The sequence below is a fragment of the Lissotriton helveticus genome, chromosome 8, assembly GCF_964261635.1.
Source record: "Lissotriton helveticus chromosome 8, aLisHel1.1, whole genome shotgun sequence".
NCBI lineage: Eukaryota > Metazoa > Chordata > Amphibia > Caudata > Salamandridae > Lissotriton > Lissotriton helveticus.
This window is the reverse complement of record NC_136069.1, coordinates 306451300-306471307: the sequence shown is the minus strand read 5'-3', so window position 1 is coordinate 306471307 and position 20008 is coordinate 306451300. Positions and strand designations below refer to the sequence as shown.

The 20008-nt window shown below is 42.9% G+C and overlaps 1 protein-coding gene across 1 annotated transcript in view; it reads left to right on the top strand.

Moving 5' to 3' along the window:
- Positions 1-9651, top strand: part of GJA3 (gap junction protein alpha 3) — a 162248-nt gene extending 152597 nt beyond the window's left edge. The window contains exon 2 of the mRNA XM_078655977.1: positions 8148-9651. Within this exon, the coding sequence (XP_078512103.1) occupies positions 8165-9466 (1302 nt within the window). The 5' untranslated portion in view covers positions 8148-8164 and the 3' untranslated portion in view covers positions 9467-9651. The remainder of the gene's footprint in view (positions 1-8147) is intronic.
- Positions 9652-20008: the final 10357 nt, after the last annotated feature.

The window sequence follows — 20008 nt, the reverse complement described above, 5'->3', positions numbered from 1 at the left end:
TGCTAAACAGTGATTTAGTACGATTTGGAGCCTGCAGAATGGAGTCAGCGAAGAACTCTGATTTGGCCTTCGCAATGCCTTCCTTGTAGCAGGCTTGAGCTACTTTTAGTTCCTTCTACATCAACATACTTTCGCCTCCATTTTCTCTCCGCCCTCTTACAGCTAGAGCGTAAGGCTTTCAATTCCACACTTAACCAAGGGGCAGAGGCTTTCTTCCTATTTTTTATTCTCTTAATGGGTATTAACTTATCTAGGGATCTGTCAATATACTTGCAGTATTCCTGATAGTTTTCCTCAATGGAGCTAGATGAAGCAAACAAATTTTGGTTAGGAGGTGTCAAGTAAAGCTTGTTATTGGTTAGTTTGGCCCATTCTCTTCCCTGTCGGAAAGTAGTCCGGCAGCTATTTCTTGTCTTTGATCGGGGAATTAAGATGTGAAAATGCACTAAAAAGTGATCCGACCAGCTTTGTGGTAATATGTCGATTATCTTGGTATCCGTCTGATTAGCGAATACCAGATCTAGCAAGTGCCCTCCCTGATGTGTCGGCTCTTGAACAAGCTGGCTGCGATTACAGTTCTCGCATATATGGCTCAACTCTCACAGGTGAGTACCTAGAGTCGCATTATCCCACAAGTTAAAATCCCCTAATATAATCATTCTGGAATGTGCTAGGGAAAGGTCGGTGATAAAGTCGAACAGTACTTGATACTGAGTATCTGATCCTCGCGGTCTGTAACATACCATACCCGTGACTAGCCTCCCCTTTGTTTACTGCAAAGAGAAGCCCAATATTTCTATCCCTGTCACGGCCTCTATCTCCAAGGGTGAGAAATCCCATTTTTCCTTGAAGATCACCCCAACTCCTCCCCCTCTCCACACTGTTCTGGGTTTGTGAAAGATTTTAAAGCCTTCCGGACAGGCAAAGCCCAATTCTACCAACGAGTCAGTGCGAGTCCATGTCTCTGTAAGAAACAGTATGAGAATTACATATGGTATCCCAACTGGTCTAATTCAAAGACAATTAGGCAACATATGCATACAACATTATCATAAGGAGATAAGGAGACTCTTTTTGTTTTCATGTATGTGCACTTGGCATCATATTTAATACAGAAATGTAAAAAAAGGAAGAAGGTTAAGCAGGGTAATTTGCAGTTATTACAGCACTGCAATATACAAATTAAGACAAATATTGGTAACCCAAATTGTACTTGGTGCTCAGTGTGAGTGAGTGAAAAACACGGTAGCGACACAAGTGACAATAATCAGCGAGGACGGCGCGTAGTGACTTATGGTAAATATATATAGTGAATAGAGGACACAGTGTGGTTCAACAATTATATTAAGGATTCATTTAGATATGGTTTGCTGGTGTTGTTCGAGAACCACTTTGCCTATGTTCGCGCTGAACGGTCGACGGCGTTTCGATCCACTTTAAATCGGGATCATCATCAGGACTTGGGTTAGGTGCAGTGCATGGGCGGCGGAAGGCTCGAGCCCGATCTGAGGCAGTGTGCAGGTGGCAGAGATCTAATCAACCAGGGCTGGCGTGCATTCAGTCGCCGCTAGTATAATTCTTGGGCCGGTCAATGGATCCGGCGGGGGAAATTCAGTACCGATCCCGTGGTGATCGGCAGCGAGAGAATAAATCTCTACGTGGCAAAGCACTTCAGTTGTAAGAAACAGGGCATCTAAGTCCAGGTCCTCCACCAAGCTGGAGATCTATGTATGATGTTTTACCAGGGATCTGCATTTGAGTAGCCCGCAGTTTAAGGTATTATGGTTCTCCCTAGTAATTATAGGAGGTTTAGGCTCACCTCCTCCCTCCCTCTTACCAATATTAAGCAGGCACTCCTTAGAGTAAATTATCCTACCTTGAGCTGGATCAGGTCGGGCAGTATAACTAGCGCTTGGCACGGCCGGTGCGCGGACGGGCGCAGACGGGCTTGCCTCTGGCGCGCCATCGGCGCGCCCGCTGCGTGCTTGCATTAGGCCGTTTAAATAGGCCTACGCGCACCAAAACCTGGCTCTGCACTAGTACGCTACCCCAAACGGCACCACTGAGCGACCTCCTCACTCAAGATGGCGGCCGGGAAGAAAACAACGACCCAGGATTCTCGCTAAAGCAGCGAGTGAGTATTTTCAATTTAAAATGCAAGTGTGTGGACCAGAACAATTAAAAGGTGAGAGAGAGCACTAAATTTAAAAAATAGTCGAAAATTATTTTTCCAAAGTTTTCATTGGCTAAAAAGAGCCTCGATATAGCCAGACCCTCGTAATGCTTGATAAAATCAAATTCACTTACTACAGTCTTCAGTTCAATTTTTTTGCAGGCTGCGCGCTTGCATTAGGCCGTTTAAATAGGCCTACACATGCCAAAACCTGGCTCTGCACTAGTGCGCTACCCCAAACGACACCACTGAGCGACCTCCTCACTCAAGATGGCGGGAAGAAAACAGCGACCCAGGCTTCTCGCTAAAGCAGCGTGTGAGTATTTTCAATTTAAAATGCAAGTGTGTGGACCAGAACAATTAAAAGGTGAGAGCGAGCACTAAAATTAAAAAAAAGTTTTCATTGGCTAAAAAGTGCCTCGATATAGCCAGACCCTCGTAATGCTTGATAAAATCAAATTTACGTCCTACAGTCTTCAGTTCAATTTTTTTGCAGCCGGTCACATGTCACATGGTGCATGTCACATATCTGTCCAAACGCAGGTGTAGACTGTCTTGATGGAGGGACGCCTGGCTGCAAAAAATAACATTGCAGACTTTGGGAGGAAGGTCAAAAGCTGTCAACTGTTGCTGCTCAATCTCCAAGCATGAAGGTGGAGCATGTGCAAGTTCAGATGCAACACCCTGCACCACTGCTGCAACAGAAGATCCTGTCAAAGAGGTAGCTTGATGGGAGGACTGATGTTCATGCTAAGCAGTTTGCGATACCAAACTCTCTTTGTACAATCTGGCACCACAAGAATGACTTGAGACAGGTCCTTCCTGATCTTCTTGCGAACTCTAGGCAAAGTGGTATAGCGTAAAGGCGTGTAGGAGGCCTGAGCTCCACCTTAGACAAAAAGTGTCTCTGAACAAGAGTCGCCTTGGAAACTCCAGTGCACAGAATTGCTGACATTGCGTGCTCTCTGTGGTAATAAACAGATCCAACCAAGGTTCTCCCCAGTCTTGGAAGAGACCTTGCACTACCTCTGGATGAAGACACTGTTCCTGATTCGCTATGCATCGACGGCTGAGTTCATACGTTCAGAGAGCCCACCGGGTGTTAAACCACCAGGAAAATGCCCTGATGTTCCAACCATGTCCAGAGATGCAGGGCCTCTTGACATAGGGTCCACGATCCCACCAGCCCTGTTTGTTGCAATACCACATGGCAGTCGTGTTGTCTGTGAACACCTGAACGAGCCTTCCCTTGATAGAAGGAAGAAAGGCTTTCAATGCTAGTTGGATTGCTCTCAGCTCCAGGGTGATGTGAAGCTGAAAATCTGCCAGAGACTGGAGGCCTCTGATCTTCACCTCGATGGCCACACCAGCCCAGGAGTGACACTTCCATCTCTATAGTTAGCTCTGGCTGGGGAAGGAGGAGGGATCTGCTTCTCACTCAATCGAGGTGTGTCTGCCATCACTGCAGATCTTTTGCAATTCCCTCTAAAATCTGGACCAGGTAGGAGCGATTCCCCTGATGCTATGCTCACTGGGTTAGAGGTCCCACTGCAGAGCCTGCGTATTCCAATGGGCATGTATCACCAGCAAGATGCAGCATGAGGCCCAACAGCCTAAGAGTGAGTCTCATCGAAATCCAGGATAGAGGCTGAAACATCAGAATCATAGACTGAACATTCTGGACTAACGGTTTGGGAGGTTAGGCCCGAAACTGCACTGTGTCCAGACCATCTCTGATGAAAGGGAGCATCTGGGAGGGAGTCAGGTGTGACTTTGATACGTTAATAGTGAACCCCAGCTATTGTAGGAGATTTGCCATAGTCAGGATGTCAGAGATAGCTGCCTGGAGTGAGCCGGTTTGACAGCCAGTCATCGAAGTAAGGAAACACTGGAACCCCTGACCTCTGCAGATGTGCTGCAGCTTCCGCTATCACCTTGGTGAACACCTGAGGGCCGCTGGTAAAGCTGAAAGGGAGCACAGAAAACTGATAATGCTCGTGATTCACCATGAACTGCTGGTAGCGCCTGTAGGCAGGCAGGACGGGGATGTGTAAGTAAGCATCCTGCTAGTCCAAAACTGCCATGCAATCTCCTGTATTATTGGTAGACGTGACCTGAGCTACTGTGAGCATTTTGAGCTTCTCCTTCTTCAGGAAGAAGTTGAGAAGGTGAAGTTCTAGAATGCGGCAGTGTCCTCCTTCCTTTTTGTGCACCAGAAAGTAGCGAGAATAGCATCCACAACTTATTTCTGATGCTAGGATCCTCTGATGGCTCCTATGGTCATAAGGGCATAAACTTCCTGACATCATAGGGAGAGGTGGTCCTCCATCAGCTGGTCATAAGAAGTTGACATGGTTGTCGAGGTTGCCAAGAAGGGATTAGAGTAACCCTGCTTGATGATCTGGAGTACCAACTTGTCCCATGTAAAGGACTGCCAGTGAGACAGGTGATGGAGTATCCTGCAACTGACTGGGTGGCCGTGATGATCTAAGGGGTTTGAAGGCTGTGGCTGCTGGGACAGTGACAGACTAGGCTGACCTCTGGCTGGTGGTCCCACATTTGTGGGAACCATGTTCACGGCTACAAAAAGTCTGGGAAGCGTGTTGGCATTGGTGGCTGTGCATAAAGTGACGAGGTTGATAGCCCCTACCATAGCGACGGAAGGGGCGAAACGTAGAGTGGGGTTGACTGGGGGAGATGGAGAGGCCCAAGTACCTGGCAGTAGCCCGGCTGTCCTTTAAGTGCTCCAGCACTGAGTCTGCCTTTTCACCAAAGAGGCGGGAGCCATCGACTGGCATGTAGATAAGGGAAGCTTGGACATCCCCCAAAAGTCAGTGGTTTTCAAACAGACATGGTGTCTTAGTCCCACCGACAATGCAATTGCTATACATAGTGAGTCGATCATGTCCAGTCCACAGCAAATGGTGATCTTTGCCATGTCTCTGCCATCTGCAATTGCCTGTGACAGTATGAACTGGGCCTCCTCCAAGACCATAGGCAGCACCAGCATACCCAATCCTAATCAGTGTGGGTGTATTGGTCCAAAAGGCAGTGTTCACCAACCTCAGTGCTAGGCTGGCGGAAGAGAACATCCTCTTGCCATAGGTGCCCAGCGTTTTGGATTCCCTATCCAGTGGAGAGTGAATGGGAATGTGGCAAGGTTGGCCACAGAGGTAGAGGCTTGGGTCACCAAGTTCTCCTGGGTGGGATGCTGGGTGAGGAAACTGGGATTCCAAGGAGCGGGAAATGGCAGTGGGCAATAGTCCTGTGCACAGGAGCCCCTGTGCAGGCCTTGGACCAGATCCCAAGCAGGATGTCTGTAAAGGCTTCATTGAATGGGACGAGATGTTCAAAGGGGAAGACTCCAAGTAGATGCACCTTTGTCAAGACATTAGTCTTGACCGCCACTGAGGGCAGCTGAAGGTCCACGACCGCAGCCAAACTTCTATCAACCATCACAAAAGAAGTCCCTGCCTCCATAGTCACAATGGGATCAAAACCAAGCCAGTATCTAGTGTAGTCCAAACCCTTAGCATCTGCCAGTTGCTCATACCTGTTGTTCTCACGTTCATCAAGGGGGTTAGGGTAGCCAAAAGGGTCCTGAGATGCCTCCCAGTAGTCTCCCTCTCCAGGTCTATCAAAGGCAAAAGGCACTACCACCAACTCAGAAAGCATTGTGCCAGCTGGAGCGGGAGTCATCATTGTGTCACGTCGCTCTAGCTCCATACCCCAGAAGGTTGCGGTCTCATGGGCAGAGCCGCTCCGGATCTGACACCAGATCCAAGGTGCCTAACGTGCACCTAGGGCGAACCCGCAGGTGGGAATCCAGTGGGGACTACCTCCAAACCCAGGATCTGACACCAGATCCAAGGTGCCTAACTTGCACCTAGGGCGAACCCGCAGGTGGGAATCCAGTGGGGACTACCTCCAAACCCAGGAGGCCCAAGGTTCTCTGGAGGAGTGGATGTGTCCATATATGAGATGATTGGTCTCATAGAACTCTGTGAGTTGGGTGGGGTTTTCCGGCTCTGGGAAGATCCGGGAGGCATGGGGAAGACTCAGGTAAAGGCTCCCCCAGTGAAACTATTGGAGTGAGGCCTCGACTTGTGTCGTCATTCCCCTGCCTCGTCCTAGGACTTGGATTAGCGCGGTGTAGTCGAAGACTGTTTCAGCTTCTTGGAGTTTTTCTCTTAGTGGGACTTACCAGCAAAGACTTTGACCATGATGACGAGCGTCAACAGTGGCTCCCTGAGTGGTCCTAGGACCTTCCACATGACTAGGAACTTGATCGTCGCAGGATCATCTGACGTTGGATTTATTTTCTAGGGGACATCCCTAGCACACCAGGAGACAAAGTCTCACAAATGGGTTGGAGAAAATGTTGAGACAAAGTCAGTCAAAACGTAACTAGAGGTAGCTCTCTCCGGACCTGCGCTGGCTAACATGGAAAGAAAAGAGCTGGTGTCAGCGCGTTGGGGTGGCAACTATATATGCACGACGCACGTCATTTTTGCCACGCACGACACAGACACTATGCCAAAAGTCAATACCTATCGACAGGCAGAGGTACTGCTCAAAAAATTTCCAGATTCAGTCTAACGCCTGAGAAAAATTATAAGATACAGAATCTATTCTTAGAAGACAATCAGATATGCAAGGTTGCTTCCTCCATTCTACTCTTCAACTAAAACCCAGGATGGAAGCTTTGAAGAAGGTTATGCTTGCTGATGTCCGTTTGTAGTTGGATGCATACCATGTTTATTGTTTGTAGCTTTGTTTTTACTATTAGAATGAAGCTTGACCCTCCTCGTGCTGTAATACAACTCTGTGTGTACCTAGAGGGGCATTGGTTATGCTTGTACTGATGTGGCAAGCAATTACTGCACGTTTTGATGTGCATTTGCTTGATATGGGATCCTCATGAAATGCCGAATGTTAGAGGAGGATATGATATTTATTAGCGTAAATTAATCAATTTCTCTGAAAGAACAAATCAGCATATCACGAAGAGGTTATGAGATTTGATAGCTATAAGTTAAGATTTGATGATGGCAATTTCGCATCCGAAGCTATTTCTTAAGAATAGAAAATATGTGAAGGTGGGAGGGAACTGGATAATGGTCTGAGTGTACCAAAGATGGGGCCTGGGTTATTTGTCTCAAGGGACCTCTGGGCTTTGAATTTGTTAGCATTTGTGTTTATAGCAGATGTTAATTTTATTTTTTGGGACTTTCAGTCTGTTCATACCATCACGATTTTGTGAGAGCCTAACTTTTTTCTCCAAATCCCTAATCCTTTACTAGTGGTTAAAGATTGTCAGTACAATGGTCTGGAATGTTTATGACTTTTCACCCTTTTTGTTGTTTGTGCTGTTTCTGATGGGTTTACTACCCAAATAGACGGTTTTCAACCAAATTTTAGATGAACACTTAGCAGTTCCAAGGGGAGATTGTGTTTGACAGGTTTGTTAATGGTCTTCATGAGATTCGCGTTTGTTTAATTTAAGAGAGGGATTGAAGATCCATAGAGCTCAGAACATCAATGATCATATTGTGGACGGTTTTGTGATCAGGTCAATCTGGATTATCTGGGGTTCAGCCATTCAGTAGACCTTCTGCACTATATATGCTAGGCAAGTGCTTCAAGTTATATCTCAAAATGAGGGACCCTCTTCCCTTGGGCACTGCACATGGCAGTGTCATGTGCACAGAAAGCCTATCTTCAAAAATATCCAGTGTCACTAGAGGAGCACGGTATTACTTAGTCCTCACACTTATAATTACACTGTAATGATATGCCTTTGAACTGAGTTTAACAATGGGATATTATTGGCACATATATGCATACACTAACAGTTTGAAATATCTGTTTGAGGATAATGTGATGCATGTTTACAGAGCTATTGTAAGACTTTTAATGTATTGTTTTATGTATTAATTTCTCACTCTTTCTTGTGTCCTTATTTATATTTTAGACTAGTCTCCAGAAATAATGGGTGACTGGAGCTTTCTGGGGAGGCTATTGGAGAATGCACAAGAACACTCTACAGTTATTGGCAAGGTTTGGCTGACCGTACTTTTTATATTCAGGATTCTGGTCCTAGGAGCTGCAGCAGAAGAAGTTTGGGGAGATGAACAGTCGGACTTTACTTGCAACACTCAACAACCTGGTTGTGAAAATGTTTGTTATGACAAAGCCTTTCCCATCTCCCATATCCGTTTTTGGGTACTTCAGATTATCTTTGTATCAACTCCCACTCTTATTTACTTGGGCCATGTTCTACACATTGTTCGAATGGAAGAGAAGAAAAAAGAAAAGGAGGAAGAACTCAGGAAATGCATGAAAGACAGCGAGGAAAAAGAGCTCCTCTCAAAACAGGGAGGTGAAAAAAAAGAAAAGCCTCCTATTAGAGATGAAAGAGGAAAAATCAGGATAGGAGGAGCCCTCTTACGCACTTATGTTTTTAATATAATTTTCAAAACTTTGTTTGAAGTTGGTTTTATTGTAGGACAGTACTTCCTTTATGGTTTTGAGTTAAAGCCCCTGTATAGGTGTAACAGGTGGCCATGCCCGAATATTGTGGACTGTTTTATCTCCAGGCCTACTGAAAAGACAATCTTTATTATATTCATGCTTGTAGTGGCTTGTGTGTCTCTTTTGCTCAACATGTTAGAGATTTATCACCTAGGGTGGAAAAAGCTCAAGCAGGGCATGACTAACCAGTACATCCCTGACCAGGCCTTTAATAATAACGCACCAGTGTCACCACCCCCTCGAGTTGCTCATCTGGCCATGGGATATCCACCCTACTATACCGAGGCATCTTGCTCCCCTGCATCTGTGCCTTCTGCTATGATACACCCAGCATTCTCCAGAGCCCCTCCACCAGATTTCAAAAGGTTACCACTTGTGGAGAAGCATCTCCAAACTTCCTATTATGGTGGCTGTGGTCACCACCAAGCACTGGAAGCTGAGCAGAACTGGGTTAACATGGCAGCTGAGAAACAAACACGGGAGAGAAAACCTGGTTCTACATACACCGCAAGCAGCTCTTCAGTCAGTGCCTCTACTAATGCCTTCAGCAGCTTGGGAAAAGAAAGCAGTGGCCTGACCATGGGGATTGTCAGCAGTGGGAGCAGCAGCAGTCTGAGTGGGAAGTTAGAGATGGAAAATGGACCAGTGACCACTGAGGTGGAGATGCATGAGCCGCCGGTGCTCTTAGATACACGGCGATTAAGCAGGGTAAGCAAATCCGGTGGCAGTAGAGCACGGTCAGATGATTTGGCAGTATAGCTTATGATCCTGTGGCGGCCAGTTATATTAAAAGAAGAAACACACTGGGAATACTGAAAAACACAATATAAACTGAAAATTGAAAAGAAGATGGCATGTCAGGGAATATGTGGGAGATCAGTTTTAGAAATGTTAACTTTGCTGTTCTAACACCTAGTGAGTTTTATAGGACAGCACACTATTCAGACTGATGTGACCATTCAGGGGCACTTACTCAGAGGGCTAGCAGCATGTAAGTACTATTGCAATAAATAAAGTGTCATACAAAGAAATGTACCGCCAATGTTTAAAAATGTTCACTTGTTGACAGTGTGGCACATCTGAATAGTTGTGGCAGGCAACATGTGGCATGGACTAATAAGATAAACAAGGAGTCAGTTATTCATTTAAAGTTAAGCAATGTTGCTTACTTTGTTTTGATATTGAAGAAGGCTTTCTTACTGAAGAAAAGTGCCTATTTTCCAGACCTTTAAGTATGCACCTTAATCCGATAAAATTGAATATGTTTCTACCTTTAAAAGAACATTTTTTTTTCAATGACCACAGAAATTGCACAAGGGGGTATAAAAAGGGAACCCCTCATTATTTTTCAGAAGCCTAATTACATAGGAGAAAACATGTTGCATTAAGGCACTTGTGATTTTAAGCAGAACTATTACGCAAACAAGGAGCATCCACTAGGCAGGTAGGTTTACAGATATAGTACCACACAAAGAAATATACCGCTGACTGCATTTCCTACAACAGAATCACATTCTAAGATGCAGTGGTGTAACACTAAACCCTGCAGCCCCTGCGGTGCGCCCCCCCACCCCCCGAGCACCAGGGGGCCCAGTCCAGCACTGTACACAGGTGGCGGGCCGCTAGCCTGAGAGCTCCTGACTGGGTAAGGAGCGTGGGGGACTCTTTCAAGTATTCTCTAGGTGGGGCCTCCTCATTTTTATGCCATTGCTGAGATTATTGTAATTAATAGAAAAAAACTACTTAAAACTACATTTTACTTTTGTGTTCAATCTCATACTGAAATGTAAGAAAAGAAATGTGCAGTGAATGTTACTACTGTATCAGTCAAAGGAAACAATTTCATATACTGTATTCAGACATTACCGTTAAAGGTATACCAATTTTCCAGATATGCTACTTCTGGAAAGTAGTCATCTAATGAATTATAAATGATACAGGTCTAATCCAAGTATTAAACATGTGAATCAGATTGAGAAGCGGCAATAATGTAGTTATGATCAGTGAATGCAATTCACAGTCTAAACTGCCATATTATACAAAAACATATGTTTTCGAACTTCAGACCATGCCTTAAGAAGTGAATAGTCACTATTTATTTATTTTATCAGCTAATTTGTACATTCAATTTTGTAAATGCAAGATGGTAAAGACAAAGTTATTGCCAGTCAACTAAGTCCAGCGAAAAAGTCAGTGTCAGTATAACTTGGTAATAATTATTTTACCACATGACCTGTTTAACAGCAATACCATTTTCACAGTGAAGTCTATGTCAGATAACAGCACAAGGGATTGTCTTCGATACTGTGATTCTGAAATAAAAATTACTAATGCATCACAAACCTGCATAAAATTCAATTTCCAAATAAAAGGAGAAAGGTCCAAGCTATTCCAAGATGAGCTTCCAGGAACGAATAAGAGTTTGTTTAATGTGGTCCAATAGAAATAGTATAAATTGAAAAGGTTGACAATAAAGATATCCTGGAGGACTAGTTGTGGATTTTAGTTGTTGTTCAGATCTTAGAAGCCATGAACATAGATGTTAGACTTGACCAGCTGTCACAAAGTGGAGAAACAATAACACTTTTCACTTCAATGGACACTAAACCCAGTATTATAGTAAAAATAATTCTGGTTAGAAAAGAACCAATATTTGTCAGGGTAAAAACATTGACTATATGCAATGACAGATATTACATTTTCACATAGTTGTTTTTCACAATCATCAGAAAATGCAAACCACTAAATCTGCTTTTGAAAGTTACTATTTAAAACATTTGGACAATATTGAGAACATTCTTTTAGTTTGAATCTTTGACTGATGTGTTCACCTAGGCAAAATTATAACTATTAAAACAAATCATGAAAGAGCTGCACTTTGAATACTTTCTTTATAATGACTATGTTCCATTCATATGCACAATTATAATTCAGTTCATGCAAATAGTTCTTCCAATAATTGATGATTGTTGAAATAGTTCTAGGTTTTAGCACAACTTTTTAATGTGGCATTGTTTTAAAACAGGTCTTAACAGTAATTTTACAATGCCACTATTTATGAACTGTTAAATCCTTTCTCAATAACTAAATATTCATATTTACGTAATCCGTTAGCATAGAAAAATAAATGGGCTGTTTTCCTTCAAATGTGTTTCATTTGCAGCAGATCTTTTTGTGAACTATCATGGCATATGTGTAACATTTTTCAAGTTTACATTCACTTTTAAAAGCAAATGACAAAACACATCCTTAACAGACTGATGACACCAAAATAATTTTTAATAAAATGCTGGTTTGTTTTACATCTAGTGCTGTACCACTAGAAAATATTTTACTTTGATTGGATTATAAATGTAGGGTAACAGAAGCTAAAATTAAGGGCTTAGTTTTCACACATGCTTACAGAATAAAATGTGAAAAGTCCTATTTTTATGAACTGACCACAAACCAGGCGCCATTTTATGACACTCTTTATTTTTTTGTGTTTGGATGTTATGTTGGTAATTAGCTGAGATATAGGTATTAAGGTTAAACGTCAAATGGAATGCGTGTAAAGAACACTAAGTGTTAAATGAACCGAGACATTTTACATTTTTTGAAAAAAATGATTACATAAGCAGCTAAGCTAGTTGTGTTTAGATGAAAAAGTTAGTTAGTTAAAATGTCCCTGAGATAAATGTTTATCATTTACAGAAATTCTCATTATCAAAAAACTTGTTTTCAAGCTAATCTTAACTCAGAGGTTACTGTTACACAGAGGGTTGTTATTCTCCCATTGCATATTTTCACAATAGAAGTTGAGATTTCTGGTTAGCCAGTGATGTATATACACAAACATCAGCATACTGTCTTCAACTAAGTGCCTTGTGTTTTAAATTATGTAAGGACAAGTTGATGTAAATGTTAATTTACCTCAAATGTTTACAAATTGTTACTGAATAAAAATTTTGTACTGTATTATTGCCTCTTACATTTAATGGTGAGTTAGGCACAAATGTCAGTCAACGCTGCTCATCCCATCGAAATTATGTATGACTATTATTAGGAGGAAAACAAGGTAAAAGCATAATCAACAATGTCCCAAAAGTACAACTGAAATTGTGAAGGGATAGCACAGTGTGTTTAATGATGAAATAAATAAAATGATACACCAACTAATTATAAAATACTTCTATATTGTGCTTTAGAATCTAGATGTACAGAATGGCACAATTTTGTTTTTTAATGAATACAACACACCAGAAGAGCTACAATGTAAAATAAATGTTTTACCATGACTGCTGGGAACAACGTTTTTGATTAGAGTGTTTGAAGGATATTTCCAAGATTGTTGCAAGGTGCCGTTGTGCTTAATACACTTAATGAATTGAGCATAATGTAAATAGAAATGCATATCGGAGTGAAAGTGCCCATTTAATTTATGACATTTTTCCCACTGAATTAGAGTTCTTTTATTGCATTGTCTACCTCCTAAATGTCGTTGCTTGCACACAATTTGCCACAGCCTCACTCCAACCTTAAAATGTTCACTGGCATCACAGTGCACATGTGAGTCCTTATCTCGACAATGCACATCTCACCGTTCTCAACAGCATGGCTGCATGTGAGGGACACTTGTGTATCATATGTAAGGGCTGCTAAGGCACCCACATCCCAACGATACTGGGGAGATGGCATGAGGCACTAAATAGCAGCAGTTGGTCAAATTAGGATGGTGCTGCGTGCCGGACATGTTTCCTGCGTCTTGGAAAGAAAGTGAAAAGAAAATTAAGTGTTTTGCCTTGCTGCCCACTCTGCTGGAAAAAAAATCTTAATGATAAAAACAAATCCTAATAATGAGGGCAACAAATAGTTAATGCTAAAGCAAGGGTGACTTGGTTTACCAGAGGACAGAAGAACACGATAAAAGAAATGTACACACTCCAACCCAAATAAGCAATGGGATACTATGTAGCACGTATAGGTATTTGAATTCAGCTGGCTTTACAAAAGGCCAGACACAATAAGAGACACAAATGCATTCGACGTAATATGCCATCCTTTCTTTTAGATCCTGTACACTGGATACAAACCTATTTTAGACCATATTGCTGTTCTGGTCCATGTATATGTTCTTACTGCTTAAGAATGGTATTCTCAGTTTATTAATAGTGTGCTTAAATTATATGGCTGCATCAGGAAAGTGCATTGACTCTCACGTTATGATCACCTTAAGAGGTGCTGCAATCTATCGTTAAAAGTGAAAACGTTCTAGTTGATATGCTATCGAAAAGGTACATTTTAAATATTATATTGTTTTATCAAAAATGTGTACTACTTTGTAGTCACTTTTTTGGCACTTCGCCCTTTAATGGACTTGATTGTCTAAATCAAGTATTTGAAATAAAAAAGAAGCACAATAGTGCCGCTCTTCAACACAGGGGCTCTTCAAGGTCCACCCTCTAATTCTGTAATACGACAGTTGGGTACGTTAAGTGCAAAACATGAAGTCGTACATGTAAAACATCCTATCTTATTTTATCCAATATTTTGTATTTTTCAAGAAACAAGAAAAACAAGAACATAAATAAAAAATCATAAAGTTAAGAAAGTTTTTCTTAGAACTTAGAAAGAGCCACACTCATAAGGTGATCACTGGTGAATGAAAAGAAAATAGAAGCTAAGTAGCAGAGGCCATTAAATCAAGCAGGACTGGCAATGCCCATATTCCTGGTTCATAACTGAAGCGCCTGAATGCTTTCATCCATGCAGGCTCCATTGCATCCATTCTCGAGATTACCAGGCAGTAAGCAACAACGTAGATGCAGAACGACTCTCAAAGAGGGGAGGGGAGGAGAGAAGTGCTGTGCCATGGAGACTTGCTGGCACGGGCAGTGGTCTCAGCTCAGCTCCAGTTTCATGAACATTAAGCCTGTGCTATAGCCATTGCCAGTGCCTGTGTCAAAAAAGCAGCACTGTGCTGTCGAGTTGGTTTGGTTTGCAGCATTTTTCAACCCACGGAGGAGCAAGAAGGGGGAACTAGATGCGGAGGTGAGTTGAGCAGCGCTAGGGGGGACTGCAGGCAGTGTTGCATGGAAGCAGTCAGGGTTGCACCAGGTTCTGGTGTGGCTTGTGCTCTTGGCTTCTCCACCTAGCAAAACACCCCCAGGGCATGGCAGTTTGCTTTTGACCACCCCACACCTCTGTGCACATCCAGATACACAGCCGAGATATGCCATTTGGTGCTCACTTGGTGTCCCAGTGTCTGCCATTTCCGAGAGGGGGGAAAGGACCTTTCTTAGCTTAAACTTTGAGCCAGCCGACTAAAATCCGCCTGGCCACTGAAACTCCTCCATCCAGCGTACTCAGTTGGAACTGGGACCTCAGACTAGTCTGAGACTCCTTTTCCCACCAGCCTTAGTGCCAGCCACATGGCCTTTGCACCATGCCTTGGATCTACTTGATTTCTGGCCAACAAAAACAAGCCTCAGAAGAATCCAAAGTACCTAACTGGGCTGTGCTTTATAAGCCTACTGTGGCCGATCTAGTATTGGCTTTATTAGCACAATTAGCTTTATATAGCTGACTTACATAAGAGGAAAGTGGTTAAACAGCCCTCTTAGAGACACAGGGGATATTATATTGTTAGGAGGCACTGAACTTCCACTGGCCACTGGGCGATTAGGACCAGTAATAAGACGAATTTAGCACTAATTGCACACCAAAAGAAGCTAGCTAAACCATCCCAATAAAAAAAAATAAAACTAAGGAATAATGAGATCTGGGAAAACTAGTGTCCTTCCTCAGACACATCCAAGGAAGAGAATAAAACAAACAATCGTCGACCCATCAAAATAATACAAAATAAAAGATGTTGAGGAAGGGCGAAGGTTAATATTGCCCATGAGCACATGTTCCAAAGAAACATTGAAGGCCTCCCCATAGTTTACCTTTTTCATTGACTCTGGCCCACTCTTACCCCAAAAAATAATTGAATTACAGGGCTGCCCCCTCCAATGACACCAGCAATAAAAGATAAGCCCTGCATCAACATCGAGAGCAAAAACAGCAACACATCAGGAAGGAGCGTTGACTCGTGTATGTTAAAGAAAAATAACCTGCTGCCTCTAGCAAGCCCAACAATTGATTCCAAGAGTCCAACATCTGTACAAAAAATTATGGTGTTCTTGATCTCTGGGACTTAGCATTTATGGAGCTAGCTGAGAAGGAACGGAGTGGGGACCAGCCCCTCACAATCTTCAACAAGAAACAAAACAACATGAGTTCAGGATCAAACTATGCAATACACAATTTGGGAAATTGTTGCGAAATCAAACAGCTGCAGCCCACCTTTGGAGTTCCTTAGGGAATCATTCAAACATTATGGTACACCCTCACAGTCAAATCTACATCATGAATAAGGATTCTTCAAAAACGATGTTCCCTATCCACAGATAAAGAGAATTTTAAATGTACAGATTTTCAGTTTACATACATTATGTTTGACAAACCGTTGGACCTGCAGCCATTATTGTTTGATGCTTCTACTGTCAAATTGCCTTTGTATTCAGATCCCGGCATAATCTGACCACCAATCTGGATGTGTGATTCACGTATTGCACTGCATTGTAAGTTGTGTAATAGCATTTATGTCATGACAAGGCATAACTTGAATACGTTGCTGGCCGGCATAGCTACCAGAGTAGCACCTGCCCTATCACCGTGCTACAAATTCACCACTCTTTCGGAACCAACAGCACATTGCATTCTGGTACTTGTAGTATTGGTTTCTATATAGGTTTTGGCTAAAGAGAGACATTTGTTGAAAGCATGTCACATTTACCTCACCATACATAAAATAATTTGAAACTAAACTTTACAGCTAGGCAACAGTAGTAGAAGATTCTAGAGTTTTAGCAAAAACTTATAACAACTTTCAAAAAACAACTGTGTATTGCATATGCAGGACCAAATCATAACATGCATTGCTTTTGTAGCCCGGCTGGCATTAATTTATCATGGAAAGAGCTCCTGCCATGTTGTTTGGAGCACTTTTGGCAAAGGTTACTAGCATATACGATGAGGTAACCAAAATATGGTGGGATGGTATCTACTGGACCGTTGGAAGAGGGACCTCTGCCAACCCAGCGGTCAGTGTGCTGAGGTCTAAATAAGTTTCCCAATCAATTAATCCGGATTTGTAGAGCGTGGTTTTCACCCCTAGGGTATCCAGGCACTGTCCTCTGGCTGCTAGGAATGGATCAGTCGAACAGCCATGTCTTGACTCCCTTTCTGAATTTATGGAGGGAGTGTGTGGTTCGGAGGTGAAGGGGATGGTTCTTCCAGGACTTGACATCGAGGTAGGAGAAAGAGCATCCTCCAATGTAGCTTTAGGCGAATGTGGGGAGTGGGGAGTGAGGGCAAGGGAGGTGGAGCGTAGGTGTCTGGGAGGTTGATGAAAGTTCAGGCAGTAGTTGATGTATGCTGGTCCTTGCTCATGGAGGGCCTTTTAGGGCAAGGGTGGCTCCTCCGTTTGAGTGGAGGCGCAGCTCCTCCGTTTGAGCGGAGGTGCATTGCCCCACTTAATTGGCCCAGAGCCGAAAAATAAAATGGTAAAGTAGTTAATTCATTACCATTTTATTTTCCGTCAACACATCCTGAACCGAGTGTCAGGACGTGGCGGGCTTGCTGAGCGGCAGCCATGGTGGGCTGCCTGTGCACTAGTTTATAGTGCGCCTGTACCTTCGGCCAGCTGTCTTGCGACGGCCAGCCTGACATGCGCACTATGAACCTCTCAACCCAGCTGTCCAAGACAGCCGGGGTGAGAGCCTACACAAACCTCCAGTGTCCTCGGGAGCAGTGAGAGAGGTCGCTCCCTCCAATTCTGGCACTACTCTCAACAGCACAAGAGCAGTGCCAGGATTGGTTAAGCCCAGCTGGACATGATGTCAGGAGAAGAAGACGACCGGAGCGAGAAGGACATGTCTCCGGAAAGCATATATCTTTTATGTATTTATTTTTATTTATGTATTTTTTTAATGAATTAACCCATTTTCTTGCCCCTCCAATCGTCTTACTTTACAGCCGCCACTGCTGTAGGCGTGTATCAACATGTTGAATTGGCATCTTTTCTGTATGAGGGTCAGTGGAGGTTCTTGAGGTGGGGTTGATGTGGGTTTGCTTCTACATCTATTGTAACACAAAAACGTTTAACATGAAGAAAGGCTTCAAACATTTTATTTACTTATTTCACCTAAACATATATTCATGGGTATCATTTAGGTTCACCAGGAATCGCTGCTGCGACCCCTGGCATGTCCCTTGTGACCCCTGGCACTGCCTTTGCTACCCTTAGCACCATCAGTGTCAAAATCAGTGGCAGGAACAGAAGCAGCTCATCCTTATGGACGTCGATGGGGGCTTCACTCACCTCGTTTTTTATAAATTTTTTATTACAGTAATAGTGAATAATATTACATTACTCGCTATTAGTTTAATACAATGGAGTACAAATAGCTGGAATATGACTTTCCCAGGCTGCTGAGGTAAGTAAAAAAAATGCTTTTAAATGTATGTATATTCAGTTTTGAGTGTGTGTATGTGTGAACGTCATGTGTAGGCAGAGTGTGTGTGTGTATGTGTGTGTGGGTGTGTGAGTGTGTGTGTATGTGTATGTGTGAGTGTGTGTGTATGTGAGAATGCCTATGTATTTATAAGCATATGTATGTGTAAGTGAAAGTGAACGTTAAGGGGCATGTGAAGTCACTTCCATTATGCCTGGCATTTTTGGTGAATTGACGTCCATGCATCTATTTATTTATTCATTTGAAAGATTTAGATAGCGCGCACCAGAACCCTGCGGGTATCAGAGCGCTTTACAAGGTAAGTGTCTTAGTTACATAAATACAAAGTAAATAACATAAGGTTCAATGCTGGTCAATGCTAGTATAAACATCCTATCATACATACATGGGTATAAGGTATATAACAAAACATTCAATGCATATCAAGCAAAATATAGATACAGTATCCAGGAAACCTGGCTGGACAGTAGACATTATAAGGTTCCATGCAGAACATACGTTGGGTAGCATAATAACAGTAGTCCATGCTCAAGTGAATTTAGCCATGAGAAGCGATTTCACTTCTTTTTTGAAAGATGCCGTAGAGGGGTTAAGTCTAGTTTCTAGGGGTAGAGCATTCCATATTCTGGGCGCCATCCCTGAAAAGGTTCGGGTATATGTTTTCTTCTTGTTGAATCTTTGCGGTGTCAGTAGAAGGTTTTTAGCCCTTCTTGAAGATATGACCCCACATGAGGGTGCCAGTTTCTGTGCCAGATAGCTAGGTGCATTGTGGTGAATGGCTTTATATGTCATACATGCTATTTTCAGATGTATTCTGGCTTCAAAAGGTCGCCAATTAAGGGATTTTAGGTCAGGGGGATTTGTGGGAGCTTCTTTTGGAGCCAGTGAAAAGTCTTGCTGCAGCGTTGATTGAGGCTCTCAGAGGGGCCGTTGCAGCTTTGGGCAAGAACGCAGAGAAAGACACTCCCGTAGTCAATTCTTGGGATGACTAGAGCTTGTACTGCCAGTTTGAAGTCCTTTTCCGTCAGGAAAAGTTTCAGTTTTCTCAAAGTATGTATCTGAAAGTTTGCTCCTTTTGTTGCGTTTCTGATGTGTTTTTGCATATTGAGGTTTCTGTCCAGTGTAATTCCCAGCGATCTTGGTCAGGAGGAGCCATTAGGAGAAATTCGGTTTTGAGGGCATTCAGTTTTAGATGGCTTTCTGCCAGCCAGGTCTGAGTTTTTCCTGGATTTGTGTTGAGCGCTTTGATGTCTTCTAGGGTATGGATCTTAAGGTATAGTTGTGTGTCGTCAGCGTACAAGTTATATTGCACATTAAACGAGTCGAGAATTTCAGTGAGTGGTTCCATGAACAAATTGAACATCGTCGGAGAAAGTGAAGATCCTTGTGGGACTCCTAACGTGACCGGGACGGGTTTGGACAATGATCGTTGTGATCTGTTTTGGAGGAACGAAGTGAACCAATGTAGAACTGATCCAGATAATCCCATTCTGTGTTTCAGAAGGTCTATCAAGTTATTGTGTTTGACGGTATCAAAGGCCGAGGAAAGGTCTAGCAAGATGAGTAAGCAGGCTCCGTTCTGATCTAGGATTCGTAGAGCATCATCAATTATATGGGTCATGGTTGATTCAGTGCTGTGACATGCATGGAAGCCTGATTGGTATTTGTTGAGTAGGTTAAAATGTTCAATATGTCTTACCAACTTGGAGGTGTGCACATTTTTCTATTAGTTTGGCAA